The 19,850-nt window shown below is 40.9% G+C and overlaps 1 protein-coding gene across 3 annotated transcripts in view; it reads right to left on the bottom strand.

Annotated features, from left to right (window-relative positions):
• LOC119008525 (ATP-binding cassette sub-family D member 3-like) overlaps positions 1 to 19,850 on the bottom strand; it is a 43,778-nt gene that overhangs the window by 20,177 nt on the left and 3,751 nt on the right. For all 3 annotated transcript variants that reach the window (XR_005071444.1, XM_037078912.1, XM_037078913.1), the window contains exons 4-10: positions 18,121 to 18,209; positions 12,532 to 12,601; positions 11,960 to 12,057; positions 9,341 to 9,464; positions 7,311 to 7,367; positions 1,493 to 1,635; positions 1,332 to 1,401 (exon numbers count right to left, since the gene is read on the bottom strand). Coding sequence is in view for 2 of the 3 variants with exons in the window: in XM_037078912.1 (XP_036934807.1) it covers positions 1,332 to 1,401; positions 1,493 to 1,635; positions 7,311 to 7,367; positions 9,341 to 9,464; positions 11,960 to 12,057; positions 12,532 to 12,601; positions 18,121 to 18,209 (651 nt within the window). In the remaining variant the exon portion in view is untranslated. The remainder of the gene's footprint in view (positions 1 to 1,331; positions 1,402 to 1,492; positions 1,636 to 7,310; positions 7,368 to 9,340; positions 9,465 to 11,959; positions 12,058 to 12,531; positions 12,602 to 18,120; positions 18,210 to 19,850) is intronic.

Below are 19,850 nucleotides of genomic sequence, written 5' to 3'. Positions count from 1 at the left end.
ACAAGACAGTATGAATGTATAATAAACATGGTCACATTATGTCATACAAGAAATGAGACTGACAACTTGTCTCATGAAAAGCACAAGAGCACAACTTTAACAGTGCAATCTGCCACAGAATGAAAAAACCAAACCCTTAAAGAGTGTGTTTTGACAAGATGAATATGGGCTTTGAAGAAGTTGCTGTCTCTCTGCTTGGAAGAAAGGTGCTGGCTACAGTGTGTTGATGCCATGACCTGCACCTTCTTTTTGTGCACTTTTGTTTGACAGTGTGCCTGCAGTGCATGGCTGCCCTTGTTTGCATAGTTAATAGAAGTTTTTAAACTGGACAGCAAGCCGCCAATTTGGCCGTCCTTAACCGAACGTCAGTCCATCACTTCACCTGCGGACATCAATATGAGCGACTGGACAGCTGCTGAGAACCAGGAGATGCTAGCGTCTCTTCGGTCTATGTGGCCTCCATGTCCCGTCCATACCCACACACCCCGAAAAATATTTTCTCATCGCATCTACACGATTCCCGTAGATCACATATTTTGGTTTCAAAATGGGGAATTTTGCTGAAAGGTGAGTGATTTTCATGCATGCATCAACCCTTTTAATGGCTGGATGCTAAATCACACCAAAAATCAAAGTGAAAAATGTAAATCACACCTTTGTGAATTTCATCACGGCAACTCATAATGTGTCTCAGTAGTGTGTATGGCCCCCACATGTCTGTTTGCGCTCCTGCTCACTCGGCAGATGACGTCCTTGGAGATTTTCTCCAAGACCTGGATTCAAGGCATCAGTGAGCTCCTACAGTCTCTGGCTGTATTTGGCAGTTTCGGATGCACCAATACATAATGTCCCATAGGTGCTCAATTGGAGTTTAATTCAGCAGAACGAGAGGGCCAGTCAGTGGCATCAATGCCTTTGTCATCCAGGAACCGCCTAGAAGGGTTAGGCTATGTCTGCCTAATTGGTCTATGACAATGTCTACAGTTAAACATTGTATTGGAAGATGACATTGTTGCTTAAGAGTTTAAGGCAGTGTGTCCCCTCAGTTGTAAGGCAGCAGTTGCATGGTGAGCTTAAGAGCTAATGCTCACCAACATAGCCGTCTCAACAACACAGGTCCGTAACTTAGCATTCTTCAGCCTCATATGCATAAAACAACATTGGCTGACAATGTCAAGTAACACGTCGCTGGGCTGTGGACACAGGTCCCGCTGAGTCACGTGCATCTTAGTTAGATGTTATAGGCAAAAGTTACTGAAGTTGTGGAGGAGAACACTTTTTGTCAACACATATTCTCACCTTGTAGGACAAAAAAATGAACTGTTACCCACCAGTTTCTTGAATGTGGCATGAATGGTCTGTTTTTCCCTCAGGTTCCCATTATAGAAGGCAATCTCTTCACTAAAGAGAAAGAAAGAAATGTGTGAAGTGTTCCTGTAAACAGTTTTAGAGTTTTACATCATAGGGTTTAAGGAGTTGTCGGCGTGTTAACCTATTGGTAATGAGGCGGGAGTTGACATAGCGGTACTCTCCCTCGTAGCGCTGTTCAGTGACGGTCATCTTGCCTATTGGCCTCCTCAGTCTGGTCAGGAACAGACCTGAGATCAACAGGTAGGCCATCATGATGGCTGGGCCCTAGTTAGGGGAGGAGAGATGGACAAAAAAAAATGTCACTGTGTAGCACTCAGAGCGTTGCATCTGTGGTAAAGACCATGGTAAAATATGTATAAAATACATTTCTCTTTACAGCTACTTTTAGAGAACAAAAATAAAAAACCTTGTTGAAAAAAGGAAGAGAAATGATACATTTGCCTCTATTTATAGTAATGAGATACAACAATAGAACAGGTGAAGTGAATAACACTGATTGCTGTCACAATGCAATGTTATGCTGAGAAAACTCTGACTCCCATGTTGATAGGGATGGATATTGTTAGGATTTTATCGATACCAATACTGATACCGATACTCCTTATCGCTACTCTTATCGATACTACAACATGTAATTTGAGTTAAAAAATAGACTTTACAAGATGTAATGCAGCGGACAGTATCCAGTGGAAATTTGGGGTAAGCAACATCGCCAAACACTTGGAGCACGTGCATAGGATGAAGCTAAAGGAGTGCAGTGTATTTGATTGCTGTAACAAAGCCAGTAAAGTTTGCAGCCCGGCTGACGCTAACGACTGCAGAGCAGAAGCAGCGGCACCCGGTTTCGTTTCTGCGAAGTCAAGTCACAGAGTTTGTTGTTAAGTTTATAGTCATTATGGTTGAGTAGACATTCAAAAACAACCCATGTCAAAAACTGGTTTAAAATCATAAAAAATAAAAGTTAAAAAAACCTTAACGGTAACCTGGTACCGACCCAATTAGGAGCCAGTATCAAAAAGTACCGGTCCACAGTATACATCCCTACATGTTGATGATACAAACATCAACTACCCAAACAATCTTGCAGATCAAGTACCTTTGCATGGCAACACTCACAGCACAGCAATGGCTACAGGAACTGGGGTATCAACCTGGCCTCTGAATTACCAGTGTTTCCTACACATTGAATAACTTGTGGTGGTGCACCACAGAATCAACACTGACCTCCACCTAGTGCATTTCATTTTTTATTTTCTTTTAACGCTACTTAAAAACACAGCGTATTTGTTCAGCTGCATTTCCTTTCCCTGCTTCCCTGCTATTGCTCTGTCTCCCCCTCCCTCCTTGCACACACGTGTGACTCCATGAAAAGGCAATCATCCAATGAAGTAAAAGCATGACAGGTTGACATTTGTGCATATTGGTTTTTAACAGTGCATTTTTTTTCCTCATAAAAAATGTATCTAAATCTTGCACAAGGTTTGACACAATAATGTGTGTTCCTGGTGTTACACAGTAGACAGTGGACAAAAGTAAAAGCATCTATTTGGCAACATGTAGGATTTAAACTCAGTCATAATTGGGGAACCTGATGACAGTAATGAGGGAAGAGTTTCTAATTTATAGAGTTTACAAGTTTATACCTCCCCTACCTCCTTTTTGTTTTAATTACATGAAACAACATGAAACAACAACGAAAACATTTATCTATTTATTATTATTATTATTATTATTTTTTTTTTTACTAAAAATATAGGCCTAAAAATAAATAATCATAGTTCAGTGTAAAAATAAGTTAAAACTGTTAAGTGATTGAATTACTGTTTGTGCTGTGGCTATATGTCCTGTTAAGTGCTAAGGTTTGTATTTGTGTGATTACACCAAAAGTGCAACACAGAGGTTATTTGGTTATTTCCAGACAGTCAAATGCATGTAGTTTTGGCTAGCTAAGGATGGAGGACATGCACAAAAACTTGTCATCTGTGATATTTAAAACTACCAAAAACCACACAGGAAAATATTGACTTCATGGATAATTACAGAGCAGACCAAAGCAAAGATTAGTGAGCAGGCGAGCGCCTGGTGGCCAGGTTTCTGCTCATGGGACCCGGCCGGGCACAGCCCGAAAGAGCAACGTGGGCCCGCCCTCCAGTGAGCTCACCACTCGCCGGAGGGTTCAGAAGGGGCAGGTGGGATGTGATTTGGGTGGCGGTCATGGGTGGGGGCCCCGGCGACCCAATCCCCGTACGGTGACTCCAGCCATGGGGACATGGAATGTCACCTCGCTGAGGGGGGAAAGAGCCTGAGCTGGTGCAGGAGGTTGAGTGGTACTGGCTCGAGATAGTCGGGCTCGCCTCCACGCACAGCCTGGGCTCTGGAACCGAACTCCTTGAGAGAGGCTTGACTCTCTTCTATTCTGGAGTTGCCTGCGGTGAGAGGTGACGAGCTGGTGTGAGCTTGCTTATAGCTCCTCAGCTCAGCTGCCATGTGTTGGAGTTTACCCCAGTGAATGAAAGGGTCGTTTCCCTGTGCCTTCGAGTCGGGGATAGGTCTCACTGTTGTCTCGGCTCATGGGCCGAACAGCAGTGCAGAGTACCTGGCCTTCTTGGAGTCCCTGGGAGGGGTACTGGAGAGTGCTCCAACCGGGGACTCCGTCGTTCTACTGGGGGACTTCAACGCTCACATGGGCAGTGACAGTGTTATCTGGAGGGGTGTGATTGGGAGGAACAGCCTCCCCGATCTGAACCAGAGTGGTGTTTTGTTAATGGACTTCTGTGCTAGTCACAGTTTGTCCATAACGAACACCATGTTCAAGCATAAGGGTGTCCATATGTGCACGTGGCACCAGGACGCCCTAAGCCGGAGGTCAATGATCGACTTTGTGGTCGTGTCATCTGAGTTTGGGGAGGCCATGGACGAGTACTATCGGTCGGCCTCGAAGAAGAAACTGGCAAAGCATCCGGCGCATCAGGAGCAAAGCAGTCCTCCGCCAACACTGTTTACAGTGGAGGTGGGGAGCTGTTGACCTCGACTTGGGACATTGTCGAGCGGTGGAGGGAATACTTCGAGGATCTCCTCAATCCCACTGACATGCCTTCCATAGAGGAAGCAGAGGCTGGGGACTCAGAGGTTGACTCATTCATCACCCAAGCCGAAGCCACTGAGGTAGTCAGGAAGCTCTTCAGTGGCAAAGCACCGGGGCTGGATGAGATCCGCCCTGAGTACCTCAAGTCTCTGGATGTTGCGGGGCTGTCTTGATTGACACATCTCTGCAGCATCGCATGGCAGTCAGGGACAGTGCCGCTGGACTGGCAGACCGGGGTGGTGGTCCCCCTATTCAAAAAGGGGGACCGGAGGGTGTGTTTGAACCATCAGGGGATCACACTCCCCAGCCTCCCTGGGAAAAACTATTCCAGGGTACTGGAGAGGAGAATTCGGCCGATAGTCGAACTTCGGATTCAGAGGGAACAATGCGGTTTTCGTCCGGGCCACGGAACACTGGACCAGCTCTATACCCTCCGCAGGGTGCTTGAGGGTTCATGGGAGTTTGCCCAACCAGTCCACATGTGTTTTGTGGACTTGGAGAAAGCATTCGACCGTGTCCTTCGTGGCATTTTGTGGGAGGTGATCCGGGAGTACGGGGTCGGAGGCGCTCTGTTAAGGGCTGTACAGTCCCTGTATGACCAGAGCAGGAGCTTAGTTCGCATTGCCGGCAGTAAGTTAGACCTGTTCCTGGTGCAGGTTGGACTCCGGCAGGGCTGCCATTTGTCACCGGTTCTGTTCATTATTTTTATGGACAATATTTCCACAGCCACGGGCCGGAGGGAGTCTGGTTCTGGAGCCACAGGATTTCATCTCTGCTTTTCACGGATGATGTGGTCTTGTTGGCTCCTTTGAGCCAGGACCTCCAGCATGTCCTGGGGCAGTTTGCAGCCGAGTGTAAAGCAGCTGGGAGGAGAATCAGCACCTCCAAGTTCGAGGCCATGGTTCTCGACCAGAAAAAGGTGGCTTTCTCCCTCCAGGTTGGGGGAGAGTTACTGCCTCATGTGGAGGAGTTTAAGTATCTTGGGGTCTTGTTAACGAGTGAGGGAAGGATGGAGCTTGAGACTGACAGGCGGATCAGTGCAGCGGCCGCAGTAATACGGTCTTTGTATCAGCCTGTCGTGGTGAAGAGAGAGCTGAGTCGAAAGGCGATGCTCTCGATTTACCAGTCAATCTACATACCTACCCTCACCTATGGTCATGAACTCTGGGTCATGACCGAAAGAATAAGATCCTGGATACAAGCGGCTGAAAAGAGTTTCCTCCGCAAGGTGGCGGGGCGCTCCCTTAGAGATAGTGTGAGGAGCTCTGTCACCCGGGAGGAGCTTGGAGTAGAGCCGCTGCTCCTCCACATCGAGAGGAGCCAGCTGAGGTGGCTCGGGCATCTGTTTCGGATGCCCCCAGGACGCCTCCCTGCCTCCTGGCATGTCCCACCGGGAGGAGACCCCGAGGAAGATCCAGGACACGTTGGAGTGACTATGTCGCCCAGCTGGCCTGGGAACGCCTTGGGATCCTCCCCCAAGAGCTGGAGGAAGTGTCTGAGGAGAGGGAAGTCTGGGTGTCCCTGCCCCCACGACCCGGCCTCAGATAAGCAGACGAAAATGGATGGATGGATGGAAATATTATTAGTGATGACTATAGCGCGGTTAGGACGTATAAAAAATAGGAAGGAAATAGGAATAGGAATAGGCCTGTTGAGTTATGGTCAGGGTCGCTTAAAAATCTTGACTCAATTGGGTTAGGGTTCTGACAGAAAAATAAGGCTCAACTCTCATATGCATGTAGACGCATAAATAGGTATTGAAGAAAAATTATTTGAGCACACAGTCTGCAAGTCAACATTGGAGAGTGCACAGGTCTGGATTTGTAAGAGCCGAATTAGATTTAAGTGCGCCATCAGCACAATGCATTCAGTTTATATTCAGTTAAGCTTAATTCTGGTAATGCTACCTAGTTAATTCATGCCACATCTATTCTTGTGCCTGTAGTGAGCCATAACTATTCCATAAACACCTTTCAGTTGTGAAAGATAAAAGCTGAAATGGAAAGTCAAAGTCTGCCCAATATGTCATCAGCACTGTCCCACCATTACGACAGCCAACCGCTACACAATGTGCGCTGCACAGAGCACACTGCAAACAGCGCTGTCTCCATAACACACTCTGCTGTCTCTGTTAGAATCAACCAGCACACCTTCCCCATCTGCACTTAAAGACTGTTTAAATTTAACCCTGGATATAAAAGCCAGTGACAGCTCTCACACAATAGATGCACTTCATAACAAAACTTAAATAAACAATGTTTTCACATATCAAAATTCTATTTAGAAATAGTATCCCAGATGGGGAATACCCCTAAGTGTCAGCAAGGTATGACAGGTCACTTTGATAATTGGAACAATACAAAAATTGTGGTGACACATAGATTGAACTTGCATAGAAACTGAAACCGGCAAACTGCAAGATACAACAAAATGTGTACCTGGAGAACAGCAATGCGTACAAGCATACTTCAAAATGCGTACCAAGTATGAAAAATTCGTACATGTTGGCAGGTCTGCAAATGGTATGCTTTGTCAATTAAATCACATTATGCTACTCAGGCAATTAAATCAGTGCATTTGGACAAGCATGGCTCCATAGTCAAAGAGTGAGATACACACGGGAAACACAGAAGATAACAGTGGGAGACAAAAAGTGAGTCAGAGAGGACACGTTCTTAATTTCTTTTTTCTTTAAAAAGGAACATGAAAGAAGGCTTTCAATCAAGAATGTGGCAGTTATTAATAGTGCTACTATGAGAATATGTACAAGCCTTTTGAGCAAACATACCCACACAAATCCAATCCTATTTTTGTTTGATTGTTTATGTCTTAACTTAGCCCTGAATTTGCTTACCTGAGCCCCGATGGCACTTGTCAGCTTGAAGAGGTAGAGACCAATATCTAAGAGAGGCTGCAGGACAGAAAAAGAAGAAAAAAGTAATGAAGATAATAAAATTATTTAGGATGGAATTGTTTAAACTCAGTTTGGCATACATTGCTTTTTAATATCAATTATATCACACGATCCCAGGATGTCTTTCAATGAAGAGCACTGTTAAACTGAGATCATCAAGAAGGGTAGGAATACCAGTCATCACTGATCCAGGGCTGGGCTCCACCAGCACTTTTTTTGCTTCACCCTGCACTCACAGTTTTCACCAGTGCATTGTAAAACCAGTGACCATATACAGTGGGGCAAATAAGTATTTAGTCAACCACCAATTGTGCAAGTTCTCCTACTTGAAAAGATTAGAGAGGCCTGTAATTGTCAACATGGGTAAACCTCAACCATGAGAGACAGAATGTGGAAAAAAAAAAAACAGAAAATCACATTGTTTGATTTTTAAAGAATTTATTTCCAAATTAGAGTGGAAAATAAGTACTTGGTCAGCTACAAAGAAGCAAGATTTCTGGCTGTCAAAGAGGTCTAACTTCTTCTAATGAGGTCTAACGAGGCTCCACTCGTTACCTGTATTAATGGCACCTGTTTTAACTCATTATCGGTATAAAAGACACCTGTCCACAACCTCAGTCAGTCACACTCCAAACTCCACTATGGCCAAGACCAAAGAGCTGTCGAAGGACACCAGAGACAAAATTGTAGACCTGCACCAGGCTGGGAAGACTGAATCTGCAATAGGTAAAACGCTTGGTGTAAAGAAATCAACTGTGGGAGCAATTATTAGATAATGGAAGACATACAAGACCACTGATAATCTCCCTCGATCTGGGGCTCCATGCAAGATCTCACCCCGTGGCGTCAAAATGATAACAAGAACGGTGAGCAAAAATCCCAGAACCACACGGGGGGACCTAGTGAATGACCTACAGAGAGCTGGGACCACAGTAACAAAGGCTACTATCAGTAACACAATGCGCCGCCAGGGACTCAAATCCTGCACTGCCAGACGTGTCCCCCTGCTGAAGCCAGTACACGTCCAGGCCCGTCTGCGGTTCGCTAGAGAGCATTTGGATGATCCAGAAGAGGACTGGGAGAATGTGTTATGGTCAGATGAAACCAAAATAGAACTTTTTGGTAGAAACACAGGTTCTCGTGTTTGGAGGAGAAAGAATACTGAATTGCATCCGAAGAACACCATACCCACTGTGAAGCATGGGGGTGGAAACATCATGCTTTGGGGCTGTTTTTCTGCAAAGGGACCAGGACGACTGATCTGTGTAAAGGAAAGAATGAATGGGGCCATGTATCGAGAGATTTTGAGTGAAAATCTCCTTCCATCAGCAAGGGCATTGAAGATGAGACGTGGCTGGGTCTTTCAGCATGACAATGATCCCAAACACACAGCCAGGGCAACAAAGGAGTGGCTTCGTAAGAAGCATTTCAAGGTCCTGGAGTGGCCTAGCCAGTCTCCAGATCTCAACCCCATAGAAAATCTGTGGAGGGAGTTGAAAGTCCGTGTTGCCCAACGACAGCCCCAAAACATCACTGCTCTAGAGGAGATCTGCATGGAGGAATGGGCCAAAATACCAGCAACAGTGTGTGAAAAGCTTGTGAAGAGTTACAGAAAACGTTTGGCCTCCGTTATTGCCAACAAAGGGTACATAACAAAGTATTGAGATGAACTTTTGGTATTGACCAAATACTTATTTTCCACCATGATTTGCAAATAAATTCTTTAAAAATCAAACAATGTGATTTTCTGGGGGTTTTTTCCACATTCTGTCTCTCACGGTTGAGGTTTACCCATGTTGACAATTACAGGCCTCTCTAATCTTTTCAAGTGGGAGAAATTGCACAATTAGTGGTTGACTAAATACTTATTTGCCCCACTGTATATGAAGTGCCAATTCTATATGCCAATTGTACACATACATAAACACACATATGTAAAATATAGCCAACACCTTCAATAAGTTTGGTACCTTGCTGAGGTTGGAGTAAAGGTCAACCACACTGTTGCAGAATTTCTCCACATCCTGTGTCAGTAGCTGGTCAGCATTGGCTATCCGGTTATCCAGGTTTCCCATCTTGTAGAAGGTGAAACCTCTGCAAAGCCAGAACACAAGATAAATACTCAAAGAAGCCAGGTAATACACAGAACATATACTTTAATTGGTCACTGAACAGCGAGAGGACAATTTTTCCACATTTGTTGAAACTCTCCATATATTATGTAAGGGATGATCTATAGAACGGCGATCATTATTGGGAAAATAAGTCCCGACTGAAGTTCTACGTTAACAAATAAATTGTAAAAAGATACACTGTGTGAAGTTTTTTTTTTTCGTGTTGGCAAGTGGCCATGTAAAAAGTGGGATAATATATAGAATGGCAGTCATTATGTAAGGGATAATGTATAAAACGGCAGTTCTGTACATTATCTTCACGTCGGGGTCCGGTTCGTCCTGTCGGGACAATAATTATTTTTACGATAATGACCGCCGTTCTATACATTATCCCACTTATACGGCTACTTGCCAACACGAAAAAAAACTTCACATAGTGTGTCTTTTTACAATTTATTTGTTAGTGTTCATAGTATTTTTCAGCAGAGAATTATAGTTCGATGCCGTTTCGCTTCTCCCTCTTGACTGCTTTCCTCTCTTTTTCTTTTCTTGACTGGTGGTAGGGACCGAATACGCTGGGGTGATAAGTGACCAGACTACTTGCGGAGCAAAGATTCAAGAGCGCAGAGTGCTAAGAGGAAAAAAAACGTTGGGAAGGCTCATTCAAGTGAATGGAGCATTCTACAGCATTAAGAAGAGCTGTGTAATGTTTTGCATTACATTCATGAGAATGATGATGAAAGATATGAGATCACAGGGACCTTGACCTTTGTCCATCGAAACCTACTCAGTTTGTCTTTGAGTTCAAAGTTTTAAAAATGTCATTAACAAACATTTTTTTCTGTCATAGTTTATGTAAATTAATCTTACACTGGGTCACAGTGACCTTGTCCTTTGACAACCAAAGCCTTATCAGTTCTCTTCTGAGTCCAAGTGGACAATTCTCTGCAATGCCTGGAGTCATAAAAATGTCATGGTGCAGCTAGAGTAATAATTTTCAGGTAGAAAATCCCCTGCGTGCATACACTTTAACTGTCTTTTTAAATTGTGATATCTAAAAATGTGCCACTCCATTCTTTAGAGACATACTATACCCCCTTGTTTGTATCATTGTGGAGAAGGATTAGACGTGCAGCACAATAATGACCCCAAACATCTTGTGTGTGGACGACTCAATGATGAAAGAGAACCAGTCATGGACTTTCCTTAACAATCACCTGACCTCAACCCCATTGACCATTTTTGGGCATTTTGTGAAATCACTAGTTGGGATGGGCATTTTAACCAAAAATGCTATTTGATAGTCACCAAGAACTACTATTTAGTCATTCAAAAATCTGCTGTTTGTATTTTGTTGTAATGTACCTAATAGTAACCTTGTGTGGAAAAGACTGTGCTACACTCTTTTACCACAGCCTGGTAATAATAGCGCAATTCTACTAAAGGCAGCAGTAGCACAATACCTGGTGGTACGTCGTTATTTCCAGGTGTCAGTAAACTATGGAAAAAGATTAATTTTCAGACAAAACTAAAGTCGCATAAACTATGGAATACTATTAATAATGAATAATCGCAGATCACGACTCATGAGATTACATGAGTTATCAGGTGCTGACACAATTTATGGAGTCCATGCCAGTTCAAGTGCATGCTGTCGGCAAATTAACAAAGGCACATACCAAATAACAAACTATTTTGAAATTGATTTTAAAGATACAAATTTTCACTAAATTCTTACACTGATATTATCACAAAAAAGAATTACATTTAGACAGAAGTATACTGACTAGTGGTCTTAGACTTTTGGACCCTTGATAGGGTACTGCTGGTGAGTTTTGTCATTGCCAATTTAAAAAAACAGCATATAATGGATACAGCCTATACGAGGTGGACCTACTGGTGCATTTAAGCCATGGTGGACTTATGTGAAACTAATGTCATTGTTACAGAGAATTCAGTCCTCAGTTGATACACCTAAATGATGGACCAGAGAATTTTACCAGTGGGCAAGTCTCCGTTATCTGGTGTGTGCAACACTGTTTTATTCCATCTGCCACGTTGCTTCGCATCCAACTGGGAAATTCTTAAGATAATTAGGATTTTATCATTTCTACCAGATATTTTTTACTTGCTCGGATGATATTTTTTTCCTAATTCTTCCTTGATTTGTTTCCTTCTTCTGTGGTTAAGTAGACTCAGATAAAAGATTTCATTATTCATCTGTTTTGAGTGTATTAACTTATACATTTTCCATACTTTGTTGTGCTATAGATCCTGTGTCTGCACTGGGTGTTTCCTTGTGAAAATTGACTAGATGCACTATGCCATTCCAATGGCTCGATCTGCTCCATGCAACTCGACATGGCTGAGGTCAGGGACACTGCTAAAGGTGCTGTGGAGCAGTTAGTGGAAACATAAAGGATAAGAAGACCTCATGCGAAGGGAAAACAGCTTTACAAAAGCTGTCGTACTTACAGTAGGTACTGGTCGTACAAGTTCTTGGTGAGCCTCTCACGGAACCTCAGCTTCAGCTCATTTAGACCCAACTTCAAGAAGTTGTTCACCAAGGCTATCTGAAATGACCCAGTCACACACACAATATAAATGTATCAGTCTTTCACAATATATATACATATTCATGCTTACCGTTTGTTTGGTTTTTATTTGATACAGAATTTATATTTCAATCTTTTCATGGGATTTTCTGAAAGTATATCAAAAACAAAATATAGAACATTGCTAGCCTTATCATTTTACACTGAAGCATACAAGGGCAACAGTGAGAGACTCATGCTCATGGGATCTTAAAAGAATGACCATGCTTATTGGCAGGCAATGACTAAATGAATTTGTTATTACACAGCATGAGACAGAAATTCCAATGTTTTTCATATCAAGTCTCTGTACAAACTGCCACAAACTACAGTATGTGTAACAGTTCGAATTGCCACTGAACTACTAATGTGTTACAGAATATGTAGCATATTTAGCAATTAAGATCACACACGTGTGAGACAAAAATGAAATAAAGAAATAAACACACTTACAAGTGGCATGAATTTGATAAAGCTGAACAAGAAGACCTTGAAATCTTTTGTTGAGCGTCCAATAATTGCACTGCAAACCAGAACATGCACAAAGATGAGCAAACATTGCCAAGTGGAAAAACTCAGGAAAAACTGAGGTTAATGAAACATAATTTATGTTTCCTGTGGAACCAATGCAGCTTTGACAAACTGCTAAAAAAACCAGAAAACACATCTGCTTAAACATTAAGTATGAATTGATTGACTGATATGAAACAGACAGTAACAGAGACCTGACATAGGTGAACACAATACCATTCGACTTATGTATTTCCTTGTTATTTTCATACCTTTTAAATAATGAATTTTTGCTAGACTGTTGGATGGCTGTGAAGCCATTCAAAAGTGTGTCTTCAGAAAATGTTTTCCTGATAACTCATACAAAAAGATTAAAATCTGACACAGTGGCAGGAACCAGGCCTTTTACTTACAACAAGAGGGAATCAGGCATTTGTTGCAAAGGCAATTATTAAAGATGGGTCATTATCTTTCATATCAACTGTTTTAAAAGTTATATTTTGCAGAATATAATTTGGAATCCTCTCCACGGATCATTGGCTGATTAGATACCATTATTGTAAGGCACGCTCTGGCATCAACTCTGCTCTGCCAAATCTGAGGTTTTACTTTTGGGCATCCAATTGTAGAATACAAGCCTGGCGACAATATAATTTACACAACTCCTAATTTGTCTGGCTTAACCTGGAAACAGACTCCTGGCCACAAACTCACCATTAGTTCATGCTCAGAATCCCTCTTCCAAGCTACATGAAAAATGTAATAGTTAAAACATCCCTGAGAATGTGGAACCAGTTGAGGAGCTGTTTTGGTCTCCAAGCATATTGAACATTGGCCACAATAGCTGCAAATTGTGTTTTACCTCCATATCTGGAGAATTGTGCACACACACCCTTTGGTCTCATTTGGCATTTCAGCATTCAAACTACGTATATTCACTATATATTTATTTACAACACATTTGTGTCTTTTTAACAGTTAGCTGAAATATTTGCTTTACTTAATCAGCGCTTATTTAGGTCTCTACAGATTTGTAGTTTTGCTCGTATGACATTCTCTACCTTATCTAACCATTCTTGCTGTAGTCTTTAAGGAACTTTGGGAGGATGCCCTTGATAATGTACACAAGTCATTTATTCATCTAAAACATTGACTGATATAGTGCAAAATTGTGTGTTGCATTCACTCAAAAATCTATAAAGGTGTAGACCCAACATGTCACAGATGTCAACAAGCACCAGCCAGCAATGTTCACCTCTGGCAAAAGATTATGGAATCAGCACTCTTGATTTTCAATTGTTAAATGTTGGAGAAAAAAGAAAATCACAGATGTGGCACAAAACTACATGTATTCAAAATGCCAACCTTCTGGCTTTAAGAAACATAAACAAACAAAAAAATAGCTATAACCAGATCAGTTTTGCAGGTTGGAGCCTTTTTTCTCAATGTCAACCACAGATTTTCCAGTTGGACTGAGATCTGAACTATTTGCAGGTCATGCCATGTGTCTCTCTTTAAGGAAAGTTTTCAAGTATTTTGCCCTATCGCACGATGCACTCTCATCTTGAAAAATGATTGCATCATAACCAAACCTCTTTCAATTGACTGAATAAGAAAAGTGTCCAAAATTTCAACGTAAACTTGCTCATTTATTGAAGATGTAATGACTGCAATCTCCCCCGTGCCTTTATGTGACATGCAGCCCCATATCATTAGTGACTATGGAAATTTACATGTTTTCTTGAGGCAGTCGTCTTCATAAATTTCATTACAACGACACCAAACAAAAGTTCCAGCATCACCACCTTGCCTAATGCAGGTTTGCGATTCATCACTGCATATCACTTTCATCCAGTCATCCACAGTCTATAATTTTTTTTCTTTAGCCCACTATAATCTTGTTTTTTTCTGTTTGGGTGTTAATGATCGATTATGTTGGGCTTTTTTCTGTATGTAAATACCATTTTCTTTCGGCAATTTCCAACAGTTAGGTCACAGACATTAGCTACAGTTTCCACCCATTTGTTCCGCATTTGTTTTGTTGTACATTTTCTATTTTACAAGACATATTGCTTTCAGTTTTCTATTTTGACACTTTGATGTCTTCCTTGGTTTACCAATATGCTTCCCCATTACATCTTTCCCATTTTCTTTGTACATGGTCCAGATTTTAGACACAACTGACTGGGAACAACCTACATCTTTTGCAACATTCCATCATGATTTACCTTCTTGAAGAAGTTTGATAATCATCTCCTTTGTTTCACCTGACATCTCTGTGTTGGAGCCATGATTCACATCAATCCACTTGGCGCAACAGCTCTCCAAAGTGTGAGCACTGTTCTTTAACTTCAGACTAATTATCAGATTTAATCTGATGCAGGTGTTTGTTTTAGAACGATTCCATAATATTTTCCTCAGAATTGAGAGACTCCATATTTTTCTTCCTCTGCTTGATCTAAACAAAGCTGACTGACAACACATTTTTTTCTTAATGTTTCTTAAGGCCAGGAAGTTGGTATTTTGAATAAAAATAGTTCTGTGGCATGTCTGTGATTGGCTTTTTTTCTACAAAATTAAACAATTGAATGAGCATCCTCAAAGAGTGGTGATTCGATTTGTGTTTGCCAGGGGTTGTACATGTGTTTTTGTCTTGCCCTGCTTTACAACCCTACTGGGAGGAAATCATCAGAGCATTATCAACGGTAACAGGATAACTGACCGAGCCTAATGCTTTGATTGTATCATTTGGAATAATTCCACCTACAGTATCTCTCTCCTCCCTAGGTGTCTTTTGTGGCCTTGGGTGAGGGTCAATATATTCTTCTTGCCAGAGGGCTGATATTGCTTAGTTTGTTGCAGTTAGTCTCTTTTTTCTTGTACAATCACATGCCATGCACTCCACCAACCAAGTATATTAATAATTATATATATTTTTTGTAGTTTCAGTCTTATCCTAATTTCTTCCTGGTTGTGTTTTGTTTTCTTACTGCCCCAAACCTGGTTTTATTATTACTGCACTGATCAATGATTACAGGCATGACAATGCTACCTAGTTATATCAGACTATTTGGACTGTAATCAAGTACCACACAATCATTTATGATGACAGCCTCTTGGAGCCATAACCTAAACCCAACAGGAAGTCAGCAAATTTGGATTTAGTGCTCAATTTAACCCAAATTATGTCAGGTCATTCTTAACACCCGTGGGATCAAAGTTATTAATGGCTTTATCTTTCGCGAAAGGGCATGGCAATTCTTGGATGATTTGCCACAAAACGTGAGGGTGCTGTAAAGCCACTGTCCATGGTCACATCTGCCCCAGTCTTCACACATTAAGTAAGAGTAATGCCCTGAACACTAAATGTACTTCAAACATGGTGAGTAAATTACACTTATGACCATGATGATGCTCAGCCAGGTAGTCAGCCATTTTGAATTTGTCTGAAGTTAAGTTTTCTTATTACAATTTCATTCATTTGGAATTTGGAATTTTGGGCCCTGAGTATGGCCACGCAGATGCATTAGAAAAGTCCAAAACTGCCACAAAAATTTTCTTGGTTTTATAAAATCAACACAGTTCTAAAAATTGGAAAAATTAAGTACAGTATGCGTATTCATATTTTTTTTTTAAAATCTTTTGAGGGGTAGTACTGATGTAAGTTTTGGCTATGAATTCATAAATGCAAGAAACCTTCCTGTGATTTTATTCTTCTACAAAGACTAACATAATGAAGTGAATGGTTTCTCTCATTACTAAACTATATTTCATTACTTTATTTTCTATTGCTCTGAATGGTTTCATTATTGTATTTGATTCCATAAAAAGTGTAATCCCTAAATATGTTGCCCTCCAACATTAGCAAAACTTTTTGTCACAGAAAGTACATTTCAATGAAATCATGCACACAACACATAAATTGAATTGATGTCCATGGGAAGTTGATGGATTGGAAAAAAAATTGAGACCTAAAACAGTGAACAACGAAAAAGCATGACACGACACTAATGTGAAGCAAAATGCTTAAACCAGTGTTAGTGGTTTACAGCTTGATTATCCACTTCTATGAGAACCATGTGTTAGACAGTTACCCCTGGTATGACTGATGCGTAGGAATAAAAGTGCCTCTTGAATAGAGTGACATCTCTGCTTATAATACCGCTGTGAAGAATCAAAAATACGTCATCAGTTCCTTCAAAGATACAAACAACAAAGCAAGATGGATCATTATGTCATATGGAAATTAGTGTTCAGTGTAAAATAGGCTTGCCACAGTAGTCAGTGTTCCTGGCTGCCGCCACCATATTTTTTATTTTAATCAATATTTCACTGGATGATGGAATCTAGAGTTACATACTGCCACAGCCGTCTACTCTGTGTAGTAGTGGGGCCAACAGCAGGGTTGCAATTGTAACATAAGGAGAGTAAGGACAGTTGACTGACAATCCAATGGGAGATGATTTTTTGCCAAAAGCGTGTATTGGCAATATTTCCTCCCATTACTCCCAGAGACTGTACCGACATATTTAAAAATGATCTGTTGTCAAAAATGAAAATGACCAATGTTTTGCTCTGTAGACGCTATTTTGATGAACGACAGCAGCACCAAACTCACTGAAGACATTGCATTTCATCTGACTCGCCTACTTCAAAATAAAAACATTTTAACAATTAAAAGCTGCAGCAGTTCTGTTTGCACCAGCATTAAATTAGCATAGTGCTCTACAGACAGTGAGGGCCTCTTTGGTTTTGGTAGCCAGTTTTGGTACAAGCTTATTAGTTGGTGAAAAACATTACATTACCACTGCAACCCTCATGTCCAACTGAGACAATAATGTCAAGGAACATTACATTTGACAATTTCAAGGAAATCAGAAAGAACATGTGCAGTATCAACAGTCATGACAAACTTTAACTTGGGAAAAAAAAAAGTGAATGCAAAATACACGAGCCTTTACTTCATGAAGATGTACATACACTGTACATAGATGCTCTGGACATACAGAGGACCAAAATACCAGCTCCAAAGTCACAAAGTAAAACCAATTCGATCACACTGCTCTTAGCAGAACATTTTTGTATGGCTATATATCACTGGTTTTGGGGCGCTAACTAACATTATAACATATGGATTACCAAGCCAAAATGGAAAGACCTCTTCTAATACTCAAACTCCATTGTACTATTTTTCTATTTTTTATTTTTTAATATTTTTTTGGCCTTTTCTGGCTTTATTGATAGTACAGCTGAAGAGTGTGAAAGGAAACAGGGCAAGAGAGGGGAGCCTCGGCACATGGGTCGCACGCTACCAACCGAGCTAAGCGGCGCCCCAAACTCCATTGTACTATTTTTGCTGTTATTCTTTTGACAGTTGGTGCACATTTATTCAAGTCTTGACAAGGACTGATATGATTGTCATGGGCTGCTAGATGGTGATGACACAAAACCAACAATATATTATTTTTATAGGTCATAAATTGCAAATCTTTATTTCAAGCTTTGAATCTAAAAATGAAGTCAGACTCTGACCTTTCAATCATGGTGCCGTTCTGGATCATCCATACGTCACAGTAGGTCCTGGCCACCAGCATTGCAGCAATAAAGACAAGGTACCCAGTCTAGGGTGAACACAACAACCACAAAGAATAGTTAGAAGAGCCGGTAAAACATACACATCATAAAGTTCTTTATCGTCCTGCACTTCAGTCTCCTCTTATCTACTGAACTGACTGGATAAGACTGAATGGCACCAGAAGAGCCATGTGGCTTGTGGCCTGTGGCATGTGGCCTTGGCTTGAGGTGCTGTTGCATCTGTGTCAAAGGGCTCTGCTGAGTTGTACTATTCTATCAAAATTGGACACTCAGTATATCTTTAAAAGCAAGATAAATGGACTAAGTTGACATTATCTGTCAAAAGTCAGATGTAAATGAATCAAAAAAGTTGCAGAACTGAAACTGGCTACTGAATTTGATTTGAAACTGGCTGGATTTTTACATAATGGGTATTCTTTCATTTTGCTTTGCAGATATCTTTATACCAATTTAATTCATGTTTAACTTGTTTTGTTAAGTTTTTATTTGTAAACTTTGAGACCTTTCTTTAATTAGGAAACAAATGTACACATGTATTTATGAAAAAGATGAGATAAGATTGTGATGAACATTTCAACTTATATCTGCGATATCTGCTCTTTTACTTCGAAACAGAGCTTTACTCTCACTTCAGCTCAGTCTCTGCAGCCTTTAGTGCTGACAGGCTATTACTTGTGATGTATTAGCATCAGATATGGGCACAGGCCGGACACTGAGTTATTTCAGAACCAAATAGCACATCTTAAAAAGCAGTCTTTTTAGTTTTAAGCAGAGGAAATTTACTTAAGCCTCATAAATGTTCAAATTTACTTTCAATTTGATCCTCCCATTAAATACTGTAGTAAATAATTTGGTTGAAGTTTGTTTCAGACTTTGTAACCATTTGTTACAATTTAAATTCACAAATAAAAATAATGTATTTACCACAGTTAAGCACATTGTGTGTATAATGCGAATAGGGAGTCAGTTCATGTAATGGATTTTCTTGAAAAAACTTTAATGTAAGAACTTTTAATAAATTAATGGGACTTAAAAAAGGACAAAATCCTGTAGCTGTACTCGAAATTTTTTTTATGGTCGTTATTATTTTTAAGTTTGGCCACCTAAGCAAAGTTTTAAATTTTTGTAATTCTTTGTAAGTACATTGTAAGCATCACCAATGCTTTATTTCTCACTAGACTTGGTTTACATTTGCCCTAAACAGTACTACAGATTATGCTAATTACAGCTCCGAAGCTGAAAAACACATTTTTTACCGTATATCAACTGTAGATTTTCCCATGGTGAATGATTTATATCTCAACCAGGTGCAGCGACTTCACAGTGACAACAACACTTCTGTGCATCCTGCAGTGGCACTGCATTTAAATATTAAGATGACAAAACGGGTCATAATATTTGCCATTCAGCTGCTGTCAGTGCTGTCGTTATTTGCTGCTAGCAGTGTTGCATTTCCTCCACTTTCAACGTCAGAGTTGAGCCGAAGGTGGCGGGAATGTTGCTTGACTGCGCAACGGCAGAGGTGGCATAGAGTTCGGTTCGAGCAGAACCAGATGAACTTGGACCGGGAACTGCTGACAAAGGCGTACAAAAGTGTGTAATAGCGTGACTTCACTGGAGACCTTTAGAGGCTAACTGGTGTTTTTCCGTTTTTGTGTGTGACACCT

Source organism: Acanthopagrus latus, chromosome 19 (assembly GCF_904848185.1).
Source record: "Acanthopagrus latus isolate v.2019 chromosome 19, fAcaLat1.1, whole genome shotgun sequence".
NCBI classification, from domain to species: Eukaryota; Metazoa; Chordata; class Actinopteri; order Spariformes; family Sparidae; genus Acanthopagrus; species Acanthopagrus latus.
This window is presented reverse-complemented; position numbering and strand designations above follow the sequence as displayed.